Raw genomic sequence first — 21,170 nt, 5'->3', positions numbered from 1 at the left:
TAATTCTTATACCATTTAAGGTACACTAAATATTTGAGATTCAATTGAAAGTGAAAGTACAAAATGGGCTATACGTTGATTTACGAGCCCAATGCGGCCTCGAAAACTTCAGTCAATGAGTTCAAAACTTTATTGGAAAAGGGGAAAGATGATGTTAAAGTTGATACTATGAAAAAGATTTTAGTAACAATTATTAATGGAGATCCATTACCAGATTTATTAATGCATATTATTAGATTTATTATGCCATCAAAGAATAAAGAATTAAAGAAATTATTATATTTTTATTGGGAAGTTTGTCCAAAACTTGATGAAAGTGGTAAAATGAGACATGAAATGATTTTAGTATGTAATGCAATTCAACGTGATCTTCAACATCCAAATGAATATATTAGAGGTAATACTTTACGTTATTTAACTAAATTAAAAGAACCAGATTTATTAGAAACTTTAGTACCAAATGTTCGTCAATGTCTTGAACATCGTCATGCTTATGTTAGAAAAAATGCTGTATTAGCACTTTATTCAATTCATAAAGTTTCTGATCATTTAGTTCCTGATGCTGATGAATTAATTTACAGATATTTATATGAAGAAAATGATTCTGTTTGTAAAAGAAATGCTTTTATTTGTTTAGGAGATTTAAATAGAGATGCTGCTTTACAATATATTCAAGATAATATTTACCTTATAGAAACTTTGGATCCTTTATTACAATTAGCATTTATTGAATTTATTAGAAAAGATGCAATTTTAAATCCTTCATTAAAATCAGAATATACTCAATTAGTTACAGAAATTATTGAAGCTGCATCAAATGTGGTTGTTTATGAAGCTGCTAATACTTTAACAAGTTTAACAACAAATCCTCAATCAATACTTTTAGCTGCTAGTAAATTTGTTGATCTTGCCACCACTGAAGCTGATAATAATGTTAAAATTATTACTTTACAAAGAATTAATGAATTAAATAAAGCTCATCCTGGTGTATTACAAGAGTTATCATTAGAAATTTTAAGAGTTTTATCATCTCAAGATTTAGATGTACGTAAAAAGGCTCTTGATGTTACTTTACAATTTGTTACCAGTAGAAATGTTGAAGATGTAGTTAAATTATTAAAGAAAGAATTAGAAAAAACTATGTCATCTAATGAAGATAAAAGTGCTGAATATAGACAATTACTTATTAATGCTATTCATCAATTGGCTATTCAATTTATTGAAGTTGCTGCTAATGTAATTGATTTATTATTAGATTCAATTAGTGATTTAAATAATACAGCTGCATATGAAGTTATTACTTTTGTTAAAGAAGTGGTTGAAAAATTCCCCGAATTAAGACAACCAATAATATCAAGATTAATTCAAGCTTTACCAGCAGTTAAAAGTGGGAAAGTTTTTAGAGGTGCTTTCTGGATTATTGGTGAATATGCTTTAGAAGAATCTTCAGTATTAGAAGTTTGGAGATATATTAGAAGTAGTATTGGTGAAGTACCAATTATTGCTAGTGAAAGAAAGATTTTAGAAGGTGGAAATAATGGTGATGATAGTGAATATACAAATGGATCAACTGAAAAGAGTAAAAAAGGTCCAGTTGTTCTTCCGGATGGTACATATGCTACTGAAACTGCTTTAACTGTTGATTATAATCAAAATCAAGAAAATTCTAAAACTCCAATTCGTAAACATATATTATCAGGAGATTTTTATCTTGCAGCTGTTTTAGCATCTACTTTAGTTAAATTAATTCTTAGATTACAACGTCTTAAAGTTGAAGCTAAAGTTTTAAATGGTTTAAAAGCAGAAGCTTTATTAATATTAGTATCTATTTTAAGAGTAGGTGAATCATCATATGTTAGTAAAAAGATTGATGAAGATTCAGCTGATAGAATCTTTTCATATATAAGGCTTCTTAATGATGAAGAAGATGTTGAATTAATTCAAACTAGTTTCTTGGATGATACTAAAGATGCATTTAAAGCACAAATTGAACTGGCAGAAGCTAAAAAAGCTGAAGTTGAAGCTAAAGCTTTACATAAGAATGCAGAACAAATAGATGATGCTATTTCATTTAGACAATTTGATAAAAATGGAGGATCTAAAACAATTAATGAAGATGAAGAAGCAATTACTTCAGGAACTGGAGTTAAAAAGGAAGATTTATCTTCAAGATTAAATAAAATTTTACAATTAACTGGATTTTCTGATCCTATTTATGCTGAAGCATTTGTTAAAGTTCATCAATTTGATGTTGTTTTGGATGTATTATTAGTTAATCAAACTACTACTACTTTACGTAATTTATCAGTAGAATTTGCAACTTTAGGAGATTTAAAAGTTGTTGATAAACCTGCTACAGCCAATATTGGACCTCATGGATTTCATAAAGTTCAAACTACTGTCAAAGTTACATCTGCTGACACTGGTGTCATATTTGGTAATTTAGTATATGATGGACAACATTCTGATGAATCAACTATAGTTATTTTAAATGATGTTCATGTTGATATAATGGATTATATTAAACCTGCTACATGTTCAGAAAGTCAATTCCGTAAGATGTGGAATGAATTTGAATGGGAAAATAAAATTACTATTAAATCTCCAATTGAAACTTTAAAACAATATTTGGAAGAATTAATGAAAGGTACAAATATGACATGTTTAACTCCAGGAGCTGTTATTGGAGAAGAATGTCAATTTTTATCAGCTAATCTTTATTCAAGATCTTCATTTGGTGAAGATGCTTTGGCTAATTTATGTATTGAAAAGCAAACCAATGGACCTATTATTGGACATGTTAGAATTAGATCTAAAGGTCAAGGGTTAGCATTATCATTAGGTGATAGAGTCGCCTCTATTTCTAGAAAAACTAAAAAGACAGCTATTAATGCTGTTTAGTGTAAATTAAATATATACAATCTATATCATTATACTTATAATAATAATCATAATTATCATAATTATCATAATTATCATAATTTTTAATTCTTAGAATATATATAATCAATAGCTCTTTTATGGGCATTATCTACTTGATGCTTATACTCTAAATTATTGTTTATACCTGTATCTATATGAACTCCATATATCTTATTCATATACTTAGAACTATCATCAATTGACTCATACTTATACCCATATTTTTGTATATGAACTATAATATCATTATATAAATTATTAAAATCTCCTCTTAAAACTTTTATATGAGAATTAGAATTAGAATTAGAATGAGAATTATAATTAGAATTAGTTAAACAACGAAGATGATATTTAGGAAATGATGATGTATATGCATTACTACTTATAGTATTAAGTTTTGCACTTAATATGAATGCTATATATACTCCTGATTTTCCTAACGATTCACTAGTACCTCTAATATGAATTAATCTATCAATACAACCTTCATTAACTGGTAATACTGAATATTGTGATAGTTTAAATTGATTATGTAGTAATTCACTAACTCCGATCTCTCCATCCTCAAAATATACTGCCTCAGATCCACTCACTAAAATCTGTAAATCATATTCTTTGTCCGCGCTCGTTATTTTTGTCTTGGTTAATTTCTTTATATAATCTATTGCCCTTAAAGAATCTATTGAATTTGGTACTCTTGGTTTAGTGGGCGGTTCTAATTCTAACAATTCTTTAGATGGGATATACGTGGACCCACTTGCACCTGGTCTAGATCTTTTCCGACCTTGAAATCGTGATGCTGATCCAGACATTGTATATATATATATATATATATGTGTATATGTATGTTTATGTTTATGTATATAAAGACTTAACCAGTTAGATTGATTGATCTCTACACAGAGTTGTTGCAACTGTTTTGTAGCGTAGCAGTAGATTAATTTTGGGCGTGCACCAAGGTCAATTTTCACCCTAGCATTTAGAGCCATCGCTAAATAAATTTTTTTTTTTCATTTCCTACTAATAGTGAAGAAGACAGTAATAAGCATAACTATATAAAATGGCTAAGAAGGAAAAGGTCAGTAAGTCAGAAGACGGAGAAGATAACTACGAGAAGAGATTGGCTGCAGTTTTACCATTTGCCAAGCCATTAGCTCCAAAGAAGTTGAATAAAAAAGTTTTAAAGACTGTAAAAAAGGCATCTAAGGCTAAACATGTTAAAAGAGGAGTTAAAGAAGTTGTTAAAGCTTTAAGAAAAGGTGAAAAGGGGTTAGTCATAATTGCTGGAGACATTTCTCCTGCCGATGTTATTTCTCATATTCCAGTTTTATGTGAAGATAATTCCGTACCATTTGTTTTTATTCCATCAAAGGAAGATTTAGGTTCAGCAGGAGCCACTAAAAGACCAACTTCATGTGTTATGATTGTTCCAGGTGGAGGTAAATCAAAAAAGAATGCTGATAAGACAGAAGAATATAGAGAAACTTATGATGAAGTTGTTAAAGAAATCCCAACTTTAGAATAAATAATATCATTCATGCAAAAATAATCATGGAACTCTTGATGAACCCCAGTCATTTCTTACCTTTTTGTAACGACATAAATATTTCTTCAATATGTATTTTAGTAACTAGTAATAATTAACGTATTACCCATAGAGAGAATCATGTATATGTATTTGTAATGGATATAGAGCTTGTAGTACTAACCGTACGTATGTTAGTTAATGTTAATGTTAGTTAGTGTTAAATGTTAGTGAGTGGAGCTAAAAAAAATTAAAATGATAACAACTGAGTTATCCCATCTTGTGACATAGATCATAACCACAATGAGTACTACCAAATCAGAAGAATCTATAACTGCGGTAGATTACATACATAACCAAGAAGAACTTGAAAAAGAAGCTAGACAATTGATGCCATTTGAGCCAGATGAGTGTACATATATTAAAGGAGAATTAAGACAACCAGTATTTGCATGTCTAACATGTTCTAAACAAAATAATAATACCCCAATTGGAATATGTTATTCATGTTCAATTCAATGTCATTCTACTCATGAACTTGTGGAATTATTTAGTAAACGAAACTTTGTATGTGATTGTGGAACTGAAAGAATGAAAAATACTGTCAATGGAGCTTGTAAATTAAGATCAAGTATAACAAATGAAAAACCTCGTAGTAGATCTTCATCAGGAGTATTTAAAAGATCACTTGAACTTCCTGCTGATGATATACCGGCTCTGTCTAATGAATATAATCAAAATTATCAAGGATTATTTTGTTCATGTAAAAAGACTTATAATCCATTAGAAGAATCAGGTAATATGATTCAATGTTATTTTGGATTTGTTTGTGGTGAAGAATGGTATCATGAAGAATGTATTTTAGGGTATAAGGCAGGAACTTTTAAATCCCAGACATCAAAAAATCATGGAATTAATATATTAGATAAATTACCTCCACCAGCAGAAGATGCAGAAACAGAGCAATCATTTACTGAAGATAATTCAAGTGATGATGTTAAAGTTCCATATTTCCCTAATCTTGAAACATTTGATCTGTTTATATGTTGGAAATGTGTATCTAAGTTCGATTCAGTATTCAAAGAGTTGGTTACTGATAAAGATATAGTAATAGCTATACGTCCTCATTTCGATCATATACTTAATGTAGATGAATGGAAGAGAAAGTATCAACAATTCGAACTTGAACATTCTAAACAGGATAATGAAACTTCTAGTAAGAGAATTAAATTAGAAGATAAAGTTGAACATCATACTCGAGAAGATATTCCTTATTCAGTATTTTTAAATTTTGAATTTCGAACTAAATTAAACCAATTAATGGAAATCCTTAATCCAGATACTAAAGTATATCAATTTTTAATTAATAATGATTATTTATATAAGGATGATCCCGTATATGAACCTCCAGAAGAAGTTAGTGATGATGAAGGTTCATCTACTACTGGTTCATTATTAGATTTAGGTTCAGAAGCATTACTGTCATTACCTCGAGAACAAGCAATTGAAGGATTACAAGCTTATGATAAAATTCGATCTAAATTAAGAGATTTCTTTAAACCATTTGCCGAACAAGGTAAAATAGTTACCGAAGAAGAAGTTCGAGATTTTTTTGCAAAAGTTAAAGAAGAATAAGAAATAATAAATAAGAATCATTAAGTAAGTAATTTATTATCAATATGTACAAAGAATTAATGTTTTTATATGTGTATGTATCTATCTACTTTTTCAGATTATGTTTGGCTTTCTTTTCCTCTAATTTGGCAAATTCTTGTTTCCAAACTTGATTGGCTTCATCCTTTTGAATATCAGGAAAGATCTTGTCGAAAACTTCTTGATACCATTCAACTGGATAAAAAGTTACTCCTTCCTTTACTTCTTGAGGAATTTCTTCTAATTCATTTTCTATATCCTTAGGGAAAATAATTTGATCATAACCATATCTTTTAGCTCCTAAAATCTTTTCTCTTAATCCTCCTACGGCTAAAACTCTACCAGTAACAGTTATTTCACCAGTCATAGCAATTGTAGGAGGAATTGATTTATTTAAAGCAAGAGATATTAAAGAAGATGTGAATGCAATACCAGCAGATGGACCATCTTTTGGAATAGCTCCATCTGGACAATGAACATGAACTTCAGCAGCTTCAAAGAATCGATTTTCTGGGAAATTCTTTACCATATACAGTTTAGTGAATGAATAAGCAATAGAAGCTGATTCTTTCATAACATCCTTTAAACTACCAGTAACATGCATACCTGCATGACCAGAACCAGAACCAATTGATTGAGTTAAAATAGATTCAATATAAAGGGCATCTCCATTACCTGATGTACTATACGAAAGTCCAGTAGCAACCCCAGCTGGTAAAAGATCATAAACCCTGGCTCGAGTATAGATTTCAGGTCCAACATAATCCTTTAAGTTCGATGGAGTAATATTAAGTACTATATCTTCAGGAATATCCAATTTAACAGGTTCAGGCTCTTCGATTGGTTCTTCTACAACCAATGAAGCTGTGCCCTTCTCCTTTTCTTTTTCCTTGACTTTTTCCTTTTCTTTTCCTTTTTCCTTGGCCTTCAGTTTCTTTTCTTCCTTAGCCTTTGACTTGACAGTCTTAGTGGTTGCTTCTTCCTTAACATTGGTTTCAATTTCTTCAGTCTTAACAGTTGTGGCAGCTGCAACTTCAACTTCAGGTTTTGGATTGGCTTCATCTCTAGCTTCAACTTCTTCAACAATCTTAAGGGAAGCTTTACTAAAGATTCTTTGAATAAGTTTCTTAACATTTCTTAACCCACTTTCTCTACAATATTTATCAATTAATCTAGCAATTGTTTCAGTACTTATGTTAACTTTACCTTCTTCTAAACCAGCTTTTTTACTTGCATCAGGAATAAGATGTCTTTTAGCAATTTCAATTTTTTCATTATTTGAATAACCTGATACATCAATAATTTCCATACGATCTCTTAAGGGAGGTGGAATATTACCTAAATAATTAGCAGTACAAACAAATAATACTTTTGAAAGATCAACTTTTACATCCATAAAAGTATCAACAAATGCATGATTTTGTTCTGGATCAAGAATTTCAAGAAAAGCTGAAGCAGCTCCTCCACTACGACTTAAATCAAGTTTATCAATTTCATCAATTAACATAAGAGGATTTGAAGTTTTTGCTTGTTTTAAAGCAAGAATAATTCTACCAGGAACTGATCCAACATAAGTTCTTCTATGACCTTTAACTTCATGAACATCTTGAATACCTCCCATAGCAATTCTTACATAACGACGATCTAATGCTTCAGCAATTGATTTTGCAATTGAAGTTTTACCTGTACCTGGTGGACCAGCTAAACATAAAATTTTCCCATCAACTTTTCCTGATATTCTACCTTGAGAAATAAATTCAAGAATTCTTTCTTTAACATCTTTTAAACCATAATGATCACGATCTAAAATCTTTCTTGCTTCTCTAATATTAAATCTATCCTTGGTATAAATTCCCCAAGGAATTGATGTTAACCAATCTAAATATCTTTCAATTACACTTGCTTCACCAGAATGTTCACTTTGAGCATTTAATTTTGCCTTTTCAGTATTATAAGCTTCTAAGGCTTCATCAGTCAATTTTAAATGTTTAATTCTTTCATCAAATTTAGATGTCTTATCATCTGATTCAACAATCCCCGCTCTCTTTTGCAATTCTTTAATAAATTCTCTTATAAATAATCTAGTTTGAAGTTCATCAGCTTTTGAACTAAGATTATGAATGGTTGATTCTTTGATTTTATTAGCCTTTAATTCAACTTTTAATAATTCTAATGCTCTTTGTAATCTAGTTTCAATATTTATAGCTTCTAAAATTTCTTGAATTTGTTTAGGATTTCCATGAATTGTTGATCCAACAAAATCAGCAAATCTTGATGGATCATTTACAATAATTGTTCCTTCTTTAATTTGTAATTTTTCAAGAGGATTTTTACTACCTAATTTACCTAAAAGTGATTTTAATGATTCAACTAATGATGTAATATCAGTTGATTGAATATCATATGGTTCATCTTTAACTGGTTTAACAGTAGCATAAGATACTTTAAAATTATTAAGATGGAATGAATTAAGTGGATTAGATTTATAATCTTTAGAATTTCTCATTTTTGGTGTACTAAGTTCTTCTAATTGACATCTTTCAAGAGGATAACCAACTAAATTAAATACTCCTGCTTTTGGAGTTGAATGTTTTAATATATGACAATGAACTCCAATAGTATGAACTGAATTTTTACTTTGAATTACATCTGCATCTGGTTCATTTTGATCCTTTACATGAAATAATACAAAATTTCCTTCACCTCTACCTTCTATAGTATATATGGAATTTATAACTTCACTATCAGTTAAATTAATTGCAAATGGTCGACCTGGAAGTGGTGGACGATCTTTCATAGGAATTGCAAGTAATGGAGGATATAATCCTGTTTCTTGATTTACTTTATGTTTTCCTGTTAAATCATCATCATTACCATCATCATTTCCTTTACCTTTACCACTTCCACTGCCATTACCATTTCCACTAGCTCCAGATGCTGCACCAACTGAACTAGTAGAAGATCCCAGTATATTTGAATCCTTTTCAATATTCTCTACAATATCTGAGGACTTGTCCGATTCGGATTCAAAGTCGGGTTCGGGGTCGGATTCCGATTCCTGTTCCTTTTCCGCTTCCTTTTCATCGATACTTTCATCTTGTTCATTCTCTATTATATCATTTTCAACAATCTTATCAGTATCATTCTTGGATTTATCGGTTAATACTATAGTATCCAAATCCATCCATGATTTAATATTTGAAGTACGATATTGTTGAACTTGATTAAAGGAATCTGTCATCCAATCTGTTCGAACTGATCTGGAAGCGTATCGAAACCCCAATCCCAACTTTAGTCCCAATCGGGCAGCCCCAGCTCTGGCACTAATTTGTGCTATATGCCTGATCTGGCTCCTATTCGCTAACATACTGATCCCGACTAATCAGTTACACCTGATCTAATGTTCAATTTAATAGTGGCAAACGCTTCTGGAGCTTCGATTACCAATTTTTGGACTGGGAAGCGACTTTGGGAGTGTGAGTGGGAGTGTGCGTCTATGCAGGAACGGTTCCAGTCACGTGAATCCCCGTATAACAAATTTATTAACTTTAAGTAAGTTACCCAAAGGCATGGATGGATCTATTGATTCGTGTAATTAGTAAAATACTCTAATTAATGTCTAATACTTATTATACTATTATACTATTATACTAAATATATATATATAGTCAACTAATTGTAAATATGTTCTTCTTCCTTTTATTGGTCGTTTCATCATTATTGTTAGAAGCGACAGGACGCTTTTGAGTATTCTTAGCGGGACTATCGTCACCTAAAAAGTTATTGTCTTCGTAGTAATTAAGCGAGTTAACGTTTTCATCCTCAAGTCCTAAACTATGAGATCTCTTTTCATTGGGTCTAGTGATTTCTGATTTCCAAAGTTGAAGTTTCTTTTTACTTTTCTTCTTATTTTCATCATCTGATTGGGTACCACCTACAGAAGAATTAGCACTAGTAAATGTATTGTCTGCCGATTTGGTTGTTGTATCATCTCCACTTAAGGATATATTGCTATTCTTTCTTTTGGATGGTGTAACATCACCAGAATCTGAATCTGAAGTCGAAGATAAATCAAATCCCTTTACAAAAGCTTTGGCTGAAGGAGTTCTTAAAACAGGTTCTGGATGAGATTCCGGATCGGTTTGACTCAGATTTTGATTTGGAATGTCTGGTTGACTATTTATTTGACTGTTTGGTTGACTCAGACTATCTATTTGAGTTTGAGAATCAGTTTCACTGGGTAGTGATTCAATTTTATGGGCTTTAGAATGTGGAGGTGGATCATCAAGTATCATAGATTGTTGCCTTAATACCAGGATAATACTAGCAGTAAGATACTTTCTTTTAGGATTTATATGACGACCCATTGGACTTAATACATTATTAGATACATTTTTAGGTCTATTAATGGTATTAAGATTTGAAACTTGATGACCTTTACTGGATGATTGATCAATGGCTTTCATTCTATCTCTATATCTCATATTTTCTGTTGTAACTGCTTCTAATCGAGCTTCCATTAACTTCACTTTAGTTGAATGATCTTGTTTCAATTTATTAATAGTCACTTCATATTGATCTATTTTCTTCAGTAAGTCTTCATTAGCACTTACATCTTTCTTACCTCCATTAAGCATTATTTGTAACACTGCTAATTTAATAGACTCCTTACGCTTATGATCATCTTCCAAGATCTTTAGTAATTCTTCTCTATTGTCATAGTGTGCCAGTAGTAACGTTATATCCACCATCCTGTATGTGTATGTTTCTCTATGATAAAGATATAAACTACTTGTATTAATATTAATTAGTATGAGTTCCTTCTGTTTTGTAAACAAGAAAAAGATGCAAACTCGACCGCGTACCGGTCAATTTTCTATGACCGGTGCAAAGGATTTCCGGTCCGAGGGGATGGATATGATCGCTAAATTTTAGTAGAACACTTAACATCTGAATAAACCAAGATGAGTTTAACGAATATGACAAATACAGAGTCTAAAGTGAGGCGACTGTCTCGTCACGGTAAGAATGTATATGTATCATCCAGTGGAGAGTTAGTTAAACAACGGACGTTTGATAAACGAGCTATCTCTAACTCACCTCATCATTCAATAATCGATACCGGAGCAGGATTAGAGATTGAACTTAATAAAGATGCTAAAGATTATGAAGATATGGTGGTTCGAAAAGGGTTTGCTGTGCCACCAGATGAAGTTTTAGGGTCTGGTATACTTGGAGGTATTAAAGTACCAATAAAACATCGAGATGAGTTTACTGATAAAAGGGGGTTACCACTGTCTGATTTATTAGAAGTATTACATTATTTTACTAGTAAAAAGCTTACATCACATGATAAATCGGCTAAAGCTATAAGAAGAATGGATGAAACTGCTTTATTATCATTAGGACTCTTAGTAGAACTGTGGATAGATGAAATGATTGATGAAGGTACAGCTAAATTGTTTGTAGATTATAGTCCACAGGAGGAAAAGGCTATGAAAGGTATGAATAATGGAATCCCCAGTGATCTTCTATCATCAATATCTTTTCAGTATGAATCAGAAGAGGATGAAAAGGGTAATACATCATCAGAAGAATCATCTTCAAATTCAGATTAAAGTGGGTGACTACATAAATGTACGATAATGTAATATATATTTACAAAAAACAAAATCTCTATAATATACAAGGTAATGGGTAGGTTTAAGCCTAAGCTTCAGGACTTTCTGTAACAGATGGTGTAACACCGGATTCAACTTCAGTATCAGGAGTTTCTCTAGCCTTCTTTTCGGCTTCAACCTTCTTTTGATAAATAGCCTCTTTACCTTGATCTTTGGCAGAAGTTTCAATATCAAATACTCTATAAAGTAATTCATGAGTATCTTTCTTATTAACCATTAAATTAACATTAGATTTTCCCTTCCATAAAGGTAAGAATAAATCTTCAAATCCTTCATCTCTTTTAACAGTTAAGAATAAACAACCTTCTTCCATTCCTTCTAATCTTTCAGAAAATTCTGGATCAATTTGGGCTTGTTTTAAATCGTTAATCTTAGGGAAAGCTTCTTGAAATAAAACTTCTAATAATTTCATATTACATGTAATTTGTCTTCTATCACCTAAGAAAGATCTAATAGTATGTAAAGATTCATTTTGAACTCTCCATGGACAATTACCAGTATCATTACGTTGAGATACAAATAATTTAATACCTGATTGAATAACTTTAAGTTTTTGATCATCCATAGTAAGAATTTCTCTTATAATTGGGGCAACATAATAAATAGTTCTTAATGGTTCACCAGTAGCATTTCTAACTAAAGTAGAATTCTTGGCAAAACTATCTTTAAAATCGTAAAATGGCCAACATTTTTCAAGTTCAGGATGTTTAGGATCTAAAAATATAAATGGTTCTTCATTAGCATCTCTTGGTAATTTATCTTTCTTTTGAGGTTTATGTTGAACTTCAGTATTACTTGTAGTTGTAGTTGTAGTTGTAGTTTCAACTTTAGCCTTCTTAGAAATATTTTCTTCACCATTTTCTTCAATACTTCTTTTAGTAGATTCTGGATCTAATTTTTCAAAAACAGTAATAAAGAAACCTCCAGTATTTTGTAAATGAGGATAAACTCTAATACAATTTTGTAAATTAAATCTTTTAGCTTCTTCTTCAGTTGGCGGGAATGCAGATTCTGGAATATCAGTAGCACCTTTTTCTCTTAATTCCATATCTTTTCCAAGAACTTTCCAATTACTTATACCATTACGTCTTACTAAACCTTCTAATTCATTATCACAATTAACTACTTTAATTTGTTCACCCCATTTTCTTAATGCAGCAGCTACAACAGCTTCATTTTCAACAGGAGACATTGAACAAGTTGAATAAACTAATCTACCACCTTTCTTTAATAATTGTAAACCTCTATTTAAAATATTAATTTGTAAAGGATGTAAACCTAATGCATTACCTACAGTAAAATCTTTCCATACATTAACATTCTTTCTCATGGTACCATCACCAGAACATGGAACATCACATAAAATTCTATCATATTTTAAGAATTCACTAGCATTATTTAATTTAATTCTTGGAAATAAAGTTGCATCATGATTAACTACCATAAAATTTGGAGAATTTAATCTTTTAACTTGATGAACTAACATATGAGATCTTTTATAATCTGAATCATTTGCAATAACAAATCCAGTTGGTAATTGTTTATCATCATCAGCATGTAAAGCTTCAACCAATTGAGCAGTTTTTGAACCAGGAGCAGCACACATATCTAAAACTGCATGATGAGGTTTAATATCCATTAATAATGGAGGAATCATAGATACAGCTTCTTGTCTTGATATATTACCAACTTCAGTTTCAATAACTAAAAAACGTTGAGTCTTAGCAAATTCCTTTTGTTTTCTAATAACAGCTTTTGAAACATCTAATTGCCAACCTAAATTATTAGGATAATAAGCTAAATTCTTGGGAGTTAATTTAACACCTTCAAATTCAACATCCTTTAATTTAGATACATGATCTTTAATAAATTTATCTTTGATTTCATTGGCATGAGCTCTGGAGCCAGTAATTCTAAATGTTAATGGAAGTGTATCTTGACATGCACTCTTAAATGTATCCCATTCATCTTCTGGAATAACTTGTAAAGTCTTATAATATTTTTCCCATTTTTCACTTTCTCTTACGGCTTCATTCCAACTTTGTCCTCTATCATCTACTCCTCCAGTCTCGGCTCTTTTACCAAAACTTTTCCTGTCTCCTTTACTTTTTCTAAAATTTCTTTTACCCATTGTTACAATTCTACTAAGATAAGCTCTAATGTATCCCATGTACTACTGGGTACTCTTAACATTGATCTATCTTCTGAGATGTGCATCAAAAAAAAAGTTTTTGCAGTTTGTGTCACGTGTCTTGTTTGTATGCTTACATGTTACGATACGGTACGATATCATAGGTACAACTAGTTGATTTCCGGTAGTAGTCTATAAACAAATATGGTTCAGAATTGAGGTTGAAGTAAGTTATACGGTAGTTTTCAAAGACATTCCGAATTTAAACTAGTGAATTCGGGGCAGTAAAGTAATCTACTCCATACCGATAAGTATAAAGCTGTTACTTTCTGAATGCTGTTTGATTGCAATTGAGCTTATATTATGATTTATATTTTATATCTATTAGGTATCACACATATACTGTACAATTTCTCAATTTCTTACTCCCTTACTTACATTTATGGTGCACAGACAATACTGTAATTATCACCGGTTATCTGTGTAAGCTCCGAAGAAATTGGTTGTGAAAAATAAATCAGAGACGGAGGAAGAAAAAAATGTCACACGAATCTTGCAACTTATCAGTGTTCGATGAACCTTTGTGAATGGTTAAAGATAGGTAGTAGATTATGGGAGGAATGAATAGGCTACGAATGGTTGGAGTAGTAAGTATAGGCTATGGTATTTTCTACTACAGTTATATTGTACTAACATATTCTCAGATTGGAGCATGTCTTGGATTCTCCGCATATAAAAAGTTAGCCCTTAATTATAATACTAATAATAATGGTAATAATAATAATGGATCTCATACATTTAATAATAAGTTTAATAATGTAATATGGTTTATACGGCATAATTATAATACATTTGTTTCTGCATCATCCTTTGGAGTAGCCAACGGTTGGCTTTTATTAATGTTCATATTCATTAACTTTATGACATGGCTGATATTTGGTACTAGACAAAGTGATTTAAAGATTTTAAAATCAAAATTAGGATCTACATTTTGGGAATTTAATTTAGGTTTTACTATATTCCATTTTAGATCTTCATTAAGTGGATCTTCTTCTTCTTCAATGCAAACTGATTTATTCAAGTTTGGAACCATATTCTGTTCCGTATTATGTTTGAAATTTTTTCATCATTTAACTTCTATTCGAGTTTATGAGGTTTTTAATAGACAACCATCTAATTATTATCATATTAGTTATGCAACTGTGAGAGTTATAATATGTTTAACATTATTAACATTTGTGGATGTCTTATTAGTTCATACATTTTTCAGTGAAATTTATCAATATTATTATTTTAATAAATTATCGGATAGACAACCCGATGACATAATGTTATTGGCTATATTTAGCTTTGAAATTGCAGATGTATTACCAAGTCTTCTATTGAATGCTTTAAAGTTTGGAATTAATTACTATAGAAAATTTTTACGAGCTCTTCAATCAGATGAATCTCCTATATTGAATTATTCTGGTGAAGAAGATGAAAATATGAATTACTTTTATCTTTTTGATTTCATCATTAATTTGGCTAGAGTAAGTCTTATTTGTATATTTTCTATTGTTTTTCTATATTTCTTTGCATTCCCAGTACATATTTTACCTATTACTTATTCTAGTTTAAGAGATATGGTGGTTACTGGTCGAAGATTTGTCCGATTCAAAAGAAAACAAATCATTCTACAAAAATTACAAATCCCTCAAAATTATCCTCAAGATGATGAACCTTGTGCTATATGCTTTGATAAATTAATCGATACTAATGATTCATTATCAGATATAAGATATTTACCTAATTGTGATCATACTTATCATACTTATTGTTTGAAAGAATGGATAGCTATATCTAATTCTTGTCCCATATGTCGTAAAAAGATATGATGACTGGTTCATCATTCCATCCCCATTCTTTTTGAATTTATATAGTTAACTAATTTTTATATTTATTTATGTAATATTACAGTCAAAATACAATAATCAATTTCACTCAAAAAGAAGATTTATATTATAATACATACAAAGAAATGAATAAATAGTTTTAATGGATTTTGTAAAGAATGTTCTCGAGTTTTTTAAGATAAACAAATTTATGAACTTTTAGTCAATTTTAGAAGTATAACCAACCCATCGGAATCCTATTTTACCCTGTTTTTATTTTTAATAATTTGATATTGTTTCATGTCTCTTAATAATGTCATTCAATTTAGAAATAACTTTCATTACTACCATTAGTAATTCCTGCAGTTATTGTATCAATATCTGCATCATCATTTGTTAGTTGTTTAGCTAATTCTTCGATATTATGATGAGCACTAGCTCCATTATGTAATTGAAGTTCTTCATTAGGTTCATCATTAATAAAATCATCATAATGATAATCTTCCAATTCAACTTTGGTGGTCTGTATGTTATTAGTACCATTAGATTCATGTGGTTGTAATTCTTCTTCATGTTCTTCCTTTATCTTAACATCACCATCTTCATATTGAGAAAATAATCGAGCTGGTGAATCATTCACTGTACCATTTGAATTATTAGGTACAATATCATCATGATCTTCAGTTGGATTATCTATCAAATTATCATCATGAAGATAACTATTTTGATTTTCTCCTTCCAAATGTTCTTCTACATAATTTTGATCACTTTCTAATCCTTCATTATTATCTCTTGATAATGGAGTTTCCGAATTAGATGGATCATTCAGATATGTATTACTTTCTACACCTTCTAACAGTTTAGATGAATCACCAGGTGAGTCAGCTGATGAAACTGCAGCAGCTGCTGCAGCTGCTGCTTGCTTGGCTTGCCTCTTAGAAGCTCTTGTCTCACCTCTTTCTTGTCTGATTGCTTGTTGTTCACGGTATTTAGCTAAATAGATTTTTAATACTTCAGCATAATTTTCAAACCCTAAATCATGCATGGAATATAAAATATCTTCACCATTAATTGTTTTTCGTTTCTCTCTTAAACATTTATCACTAGCTTCACTAGTAATAAATGATATAAATTCAGATACGCATTCTTGCATACACTCTTTTGCATCTTTTGATACTTTAGCAGTAGTTGGTAAAGTATTTTTCATTAATCTCGCAACATTTGCTATTGGTAACCAACGATCTTGTTCTCGTAACTCCACATCGTGTCCATTAAAATTATTTGGATCCATTATTTTTAATTATATTATGTATTTTAACTATTTTGTGAATAATTCACAGTTGGCTATTGTTTTAAAATATCTTCAATTGTATATGTCTAGGACACTTCAAACCCCACTATTAGATTTAGTATATATTGTTATATTATTATAATTAGCTTTAAGAAATATCATGAACTGTATAGTACAATTCTAGTTAGCAGTCTTACAATAGTCCCTTTCGTCAGTGGTTATTTTTCGGGCTCACTTTTTATTATGAGAATGGTGTAAAAAAAAATTGTACAAACCTGTAAACTTTTTCCGAGGAATACATGTTGGAATTTAAGTTTACATATTAAGTTACTTCAACATGTAAATCGATTAAAATACTACGAATAACAACTTTCTTGTAATAGTAGTAGTTAAGTTAAATAGTGAACTTGTAATTAGCAAAAGTTAATATACCAATGAAATGGTCCAGAATATTGAGTCTAATGAAAAACATAACCTAATCAAATCAAATATAGAAACCCCAATTGAAAATGATGATGGTGGAGCTGTAAGAGGAGCTTCATTCTTAATAGCTGTACAGTTTAGTACGAAACTTTTCACTTTTGCATTAAATCAAATTCTTGTACGATTTATTTCTCCTGAAATATTTGGAGTTTCTGCATACCTTGAATTTATAGTGTCTACAATCTTATTCTTTAGTAGAGAGGGGATTAGAGTAGCTGTTCAACGACTTTCTCTTGATGAAGATCATGATCATAATAATAAGCAGACTTTAAACAGTCTGAAATTTTATCAAAGTATTATTAATCTAGGTTTCTTACCAATTTTTATAAGTGTACCTATCACATTACTTCTAATTGTTTGGCAAGTGCTATATGGAGGATTGAAAAGTGGATTATTAGGCTTTACATATCATAATTATACTTTATCAGTATTGGGAATCCTGTTACTATCTGAATTGTTAGTAGAACCAATTTATTTGTTGAATCAATTCTTATTAAATTTTAAAAGAAGGTCTCAAATTGAAGGACTAGCAATATTTGGAAGATGTGTTGCTACTTTTCTTTCTATTGTTTTTGTTAACACTTTAGAACTTGATAGCAAAGATTTCTCTGGAGCAGCTATTATTTCATTTGCAATTGGTCAACTCACCTATTCTTTAACATTACTTATTGGATACTTGATGGTTTTCTTTTTAGAGAACGTAAAGCTGCCTGATAGGAAAGATTTAAAACTATCAATTCAAAAAATTACTTATGAATCAAACGAATATTTCTACTTTCATCCAAAGGCAATGAAAACTTGGAGTAATTTATTTACCCAAATGATCTTCAAGCAACTTTTAACTGAAGGTGATAAATTCCTTGTGAATTATTTCTTTACTATTGGTGAACAAGGAGTTTATTCTGTAATGTCTAATTATGGTTCAATAGCTGCTAGATTAATTTTTCAACCTATTGAAGAATCTATACGATTATTATTCAGTAGGAGTCTTTCATCTTCTGTTAATAAACAAAATAATGTTGAAGATTCATTTACAACAATGAGATTGGTTTCTTTGTTTTATTTTAACTTGTCCATACTTATAATCTTATCAGGAACTACTAATGCATCGTTTTTATTAAGTATCGTTTTGGGACGTGGAGGTACTTCCAAATGGCATGGTAGTAATATATTTGATTTATTTCCTCAATATGTTGCATATCTTCCATTTTTAGCATTTAATGGGATTTTCGAAGCTATTTTCAGTAGTATAGCTACTAATTCAGAAATCCGAAAGTTTTCTGTGTTTATGACAACTTTAACAATTACCTGTTTAGCAGTTCTGTATATTTTGATTGAACATCTCAACTTTGGGCTTAGTGGATTAATTATATCAAATGCTTTAAACATGACAATGAGAATAGGATATTGTGCAATTAAAATCAAGAAATATTATGAAGGGTTTAACATTAAAATCTCGGTTTTTAAAATTATAAATTACATCAAAAATAGCACTTTAGTAGGGTTGACTTTTGCAGCCATTCAGTATAAGGTTAAAGGAAACTCTTTCTCTACTACCAGCTACTTTCAGCTTCTTGAAAGTATAGCTATATCTTTATGCTGTTTGGTGATTTTGATGTCCTTGGAAATAAAGCTTATAAAACCAGTAGTTCTTGGTAAGTTCAAAAAAGCTAAGATAGAATAAATATATATAGATAATCAAATAGACCCAATAGAAATTATACTTCTTCGTTATTAGTTTAATGCTTAACATAAATAAAAGAAAAAAAAATTGTTTCGAGTGGACACAATAGATACTAACAAAGAGTCTTACGATAACAGAGGTAGTGCTATCCACTTCGCCTCCACTACGGGTAACATGCTGTGCTGAATTTCTTCCCTCCAGCGATATTGTTACTCATTGCCTGGAACTTTTCAGTTGATTACTCGAACTGTAGAGATCCGTACCGTAGGGATCGAACCGGACACCCCTCTCATTAAAACCCCAGAAGTACACGAACATCGCGCTTCTACTAACGACCATCACAGTCGTTTTTACAATTTTTATTCCATTACACATTTCATTAAGTTGGGCCTTATGTGCAGGAGAAAGACTATAACTGGATAACTCCAGTACCTCTTTCTTTTCAACAAGACTACAATCTTTATCAATGTCCTTAACCAACAAGAGTTTTTTACTATCTACATAGTTTCTCTAAATTTTTTACCATTTATGACTCTCTATTTACATAGAACTTAATAAATGTTGTATTGAAAAAAAAAAAAAAAAAAAAAATATACAGGAAAACAGCAGGATATTTAATATTTTAAAGACTTAAAGCTTTTTCAGCTTGAAACATGACCAATTAATCTTTACCACTTCCAGTTTTTTGGAACAAGATTACTCGACTCTGGAATACGGAAACAAAAGCTTTTAATGGTAGTAATTACTCAAACAACTCAATCACCGTGATTCGTTCAGAGTCACAAGAATTCTCCACCACTCCAGACATACTTAATGCCATCTTCCAATATTATTTTACTTTAGGCTATTATGTACTAACTTTAGGCCCAAGAAACGTATGATATTCTTCAGAACACGGAAGATTTCATAATCCTTGATTTAGACTTTGATAATGATGATATTTTCTTCATGTATATCTAATTTAATATACATTGTTATATAATTATAATTAAACGTGTATTTTCATGTCTATATATTTTATCTAATAAATTTGCTAGAAATGAGTTTTCTGTTGTTAAGAGTTTCTTTACAATTATTGTGAATACATTTCCACAAAAAAAGGGACGACCTTTATCTCCCTCTTAAATGGGGTTTGCCTTATGATGAGTCAATCTCTTCACAGGATATTGCCTTGAGCTTAATAGATACGAAAAAATTATGAAATTGAATTAATGTAATAATTTATATTTAAAGGAAAGCGTAGTTGGTCGCCCATAACTGGAGGTGAACCACCTAGATCGAGAAGTATTTAATCTAACTACGAGCCTTTTACATATTTCTATGCTAAGAAGGAAAGCATAATCGGATGAGGGAGTGGGCTATTTTTAGAAGTAACCGATTATAAGCCTACATACTAGTCATATTGTAAACTTCGTTATATAAGTCCGCGAAATAGCATAAAATGAGTCACCAATGAATTGCAGTCAATAATATCTATACAACCATCAGCAAAAGAACCCAATGAGCCTACTACTAGTCAAAGTGTAAGCGTTAGTTAACTTCATGTTCGCATTCTCCTTCAAATAATATTGATAACGAAATAAGCAAAACAAATTTTTACGAAGTGCTCACAACGTTTTATTTATATATTGCAAGTGAGATAAATAATTATGAGAAAATGTAATTGAACCCTCTATGCATCACGTAACAACTTAAAAATTGTGACTAATAATTGTTATCTATATATTTTATCCATTTGTGAGGGGTAATGAGTCGCCATTTAATGTATGAAATTATTAGAGCAATTCAGTCATCACCATGTAATGGATGATTGATATACTAAATCTCGCAAATCTTAGGAGGCAAAAAAATATTCGTATTTAAATTTGAGCCTTAAAATTACTCATACAAAAATGAAATCCACAATATATAAAGCTACCAAACATT

At 30.4% G+C, this 21,170-nt stretch overlaps 11 protein-coding genes across 11 annotated transcripts; 6 read left to right on the top strand and 5 right to left on the bottom strand. All coding sequences in view use genetic code 12, as the record gives it.

Annotated features, from left to right (window-relative positions):
* Position 1: 1 nt before the first annotated feature.
* SEC26 (coatomer subunit beta) lies at positions 2 to 2,943 on the top strand. Its single transcript, XM_064882840.1, has one exon. It carries the CDS (start codon positions 64 to 66, stop codon positions 2,899 to 2,901), a length of 2,838 nt encoding a protein of 945 aa, XP_064741175.1. The 5' UTR covers positions 2 to 63; the 3' UTR covers positions 2,902 to 2,943.
* RJT21DRAFT_12585 (uncharacterized protein) lies at positions 2,944 to 3,899 on the bottom strand. Its single transcript, XM_064882841.1, has one exon. The coding sequence runs from the start codon at positions 3,732 to 3,734 to the stop codon at positions 2,985 to 2,987; it is 750 nt and encodes a 249-aa protein (XP_064741174.1). The 5' UTR covers positions 3,735 to 3,899; the 3' UTR covers positions 2,944 to 2,984.
* Positions 3,900 to 3,948: 49 nt separating this feature from the next.
* NHP2 (snoRNA-binding protein) lies at positions 3,949 to 4,718 on the top strand. Its single transcript, XM_064882827.1, has one exon. It carries the CDS (start codon positions 3,983 to 3,985, stop codon positions 4,445 to 4,447), a length of 465 nt encoding a protein of 154 aa, XP_064741173.1. The 5' UTR covers positions 3,949 to 3,982; the 3' UTR covers positions 4,448 to 4,718.
* A 1-nt stretch (position 4,719) lies between these two features.
* RJT21DRAFT_12553 (uncharacterized protein) lies at positions 4,720 to 6,125 on the top strand. Its single transcript, XM_064882829.1, has one exon. It carries the CDS (start codon positions 4,751 to 4,753, stop codon positions 6,080 to 6,082), a length of 1,332 nt encoding a protein of 443 aa, XP_064741172.1. The 5' UTR covers positions 4,720 to 4,750; the 3' UTR covers positions 6,083 to 6,125.
* Positions 6,126 to 6,130: 5 nt separating this feature from the next.
* Positions 6,131 to 9,773, bottom strand: PIM1 (ATP-dependent Lon protease). Its single transcript, XM_064880723.1, has one exon. The coding sequence runs from the start codon at positions 9,465 to 9,467 to the stop codon at positions 6,168 to 6,170; it is 3,300 nt and encodes a 1,099-aa protein (XP_064741171.1). The 5' UTR covers positions 9,468 to 9,773; the 3' UTR covers positions 6,131 to 6,167.
* On the bottom strand, positions 9,619 to 10,958 carry RJT21DRAFT_12556 (uncharacterized protein). Its single transcript, XM_064882830.1, has one exon. It carries the CDS (start codon positions 10,849 to 10,851, stop codon positions 9,769 to 9,771), a length of 1,083 nt encoding a protein of 360 aa, XP_064741170.1. The 5' UTR covers positions 10,852 to 10,958; the 3' UTR covers positions 9,619 to 9,768.
* Positions 10,959 to 11,764, top strand: RJT21DRAFT_12557 (uncharacterized protein). The gene has a single exon (XM_064882831.1). The coding sequence runs from the start codon at positions 11,065 to 11,067 to the stop codon at positions 11,716 to 11,718; it is 654 nt and encodes a 217-aa protein (XP_064741169.1). The 5' UTR covers positions 10,959 to 11,064; the 3' UTR covers positions 11,719 to 11,764.
* Positions 11,765 to 11,809: 45 nt separating this feature from the next.
* Positions 11,810 to 13,912, bottom strand: RJT21DRAFT_129295 (tRNA (cytosine-5-)-methyltransferase; the record flags this gene model as incomplete). The annotated part of the gene is made up of 1 exon (XM_064882954.1): positions 11,810 to 13,912. One exon carries the CDS (start codon positions 13,910 to 13,912, stop codon positions 11,810 to 11,812), a length of 2,103 nt encoding a protein of 700 aa, XP_064741168.1.
* A 571-nt stretch (positions 13,913 to 14,483) lies between these two features.
* RJT21DRAFT_117491 (uncharacterized protein) lies at positions 14,484 to 15,891 on the top strand. Its single transcript, XM_064880722.1, has 2 exons — positions 14,484 to 14,559; positions 14,617 to 15,891. Exons 1-2 carry the CDS (start codon positions 14,524 to 14,526, stop codon positions 15,787 to 15,789), a joined length of 1,209 nt encoding a protein of 402 aa, XP_064741167.1. The 5' UTR covers positions 14,484 to 14,523; the 3' UTR covers positions 15,790 to 15,891.
* HAP31 (Hap31p) lies at positions 15,892 to 17,459 on the bottom strand. The gene has a single exon (XM_064880721.1). It carries the CDS (start codon positions 17,075 to 17,077, stop codon positions 16,112 to 16,114), a length of 966 nt encoding a protein of 321 aa, XP_064741166.1. The 5' UTR covers positions 17,078 to 17,459; the 3' UTR covers positions 15,892 to 16,111.
* A 57-nt stretch (positions 17,460 to 17,516) lies between these two features.
* RJT21DRAFT_4405 (glycolipid translocation protein) lies at positions 17,517 to 20,204 on the top strand (the record flags this gene model as incomplete). Its single annotated transcript, XM_064884564.1, has 2 exons — positions 17,517 to 19,019; positions 20,109 to 20,204. The coding sequence occupies 2 exons, from the start codon at positions 17,517 to 17,519 to the stop codon at positions 20,202 to 20,204; spliced, it is 1,599 nt and encodes a 532-aa protein (XP_064741165.1).
* Between the last annotated feature and the right edge of the window lie 966 nt (positions 20,205 to 21,170).

This window comes from Scheffersomyces amazonensis, assembly GCF_036850825.1.
Source record: "Scheffersomyces amazonensis strain UFMG-HMD-26.3 chromosome Unknown RJT21scaffold_1, whole genome shotgun sequence".
NCBI classification, from domain to species: domain Eukaryota; kingdom Fungi; phylum Ascomycota; class Pichiomycetes; order Serinales; family Debaryomycetaceae; genus Scheffersomyces; species Scheffersomyces amazonensis.
Note: the sequence above shows the minus strand (reverse complement) of the source record. Positions and strands in the feature narration are given on the sequence as shown.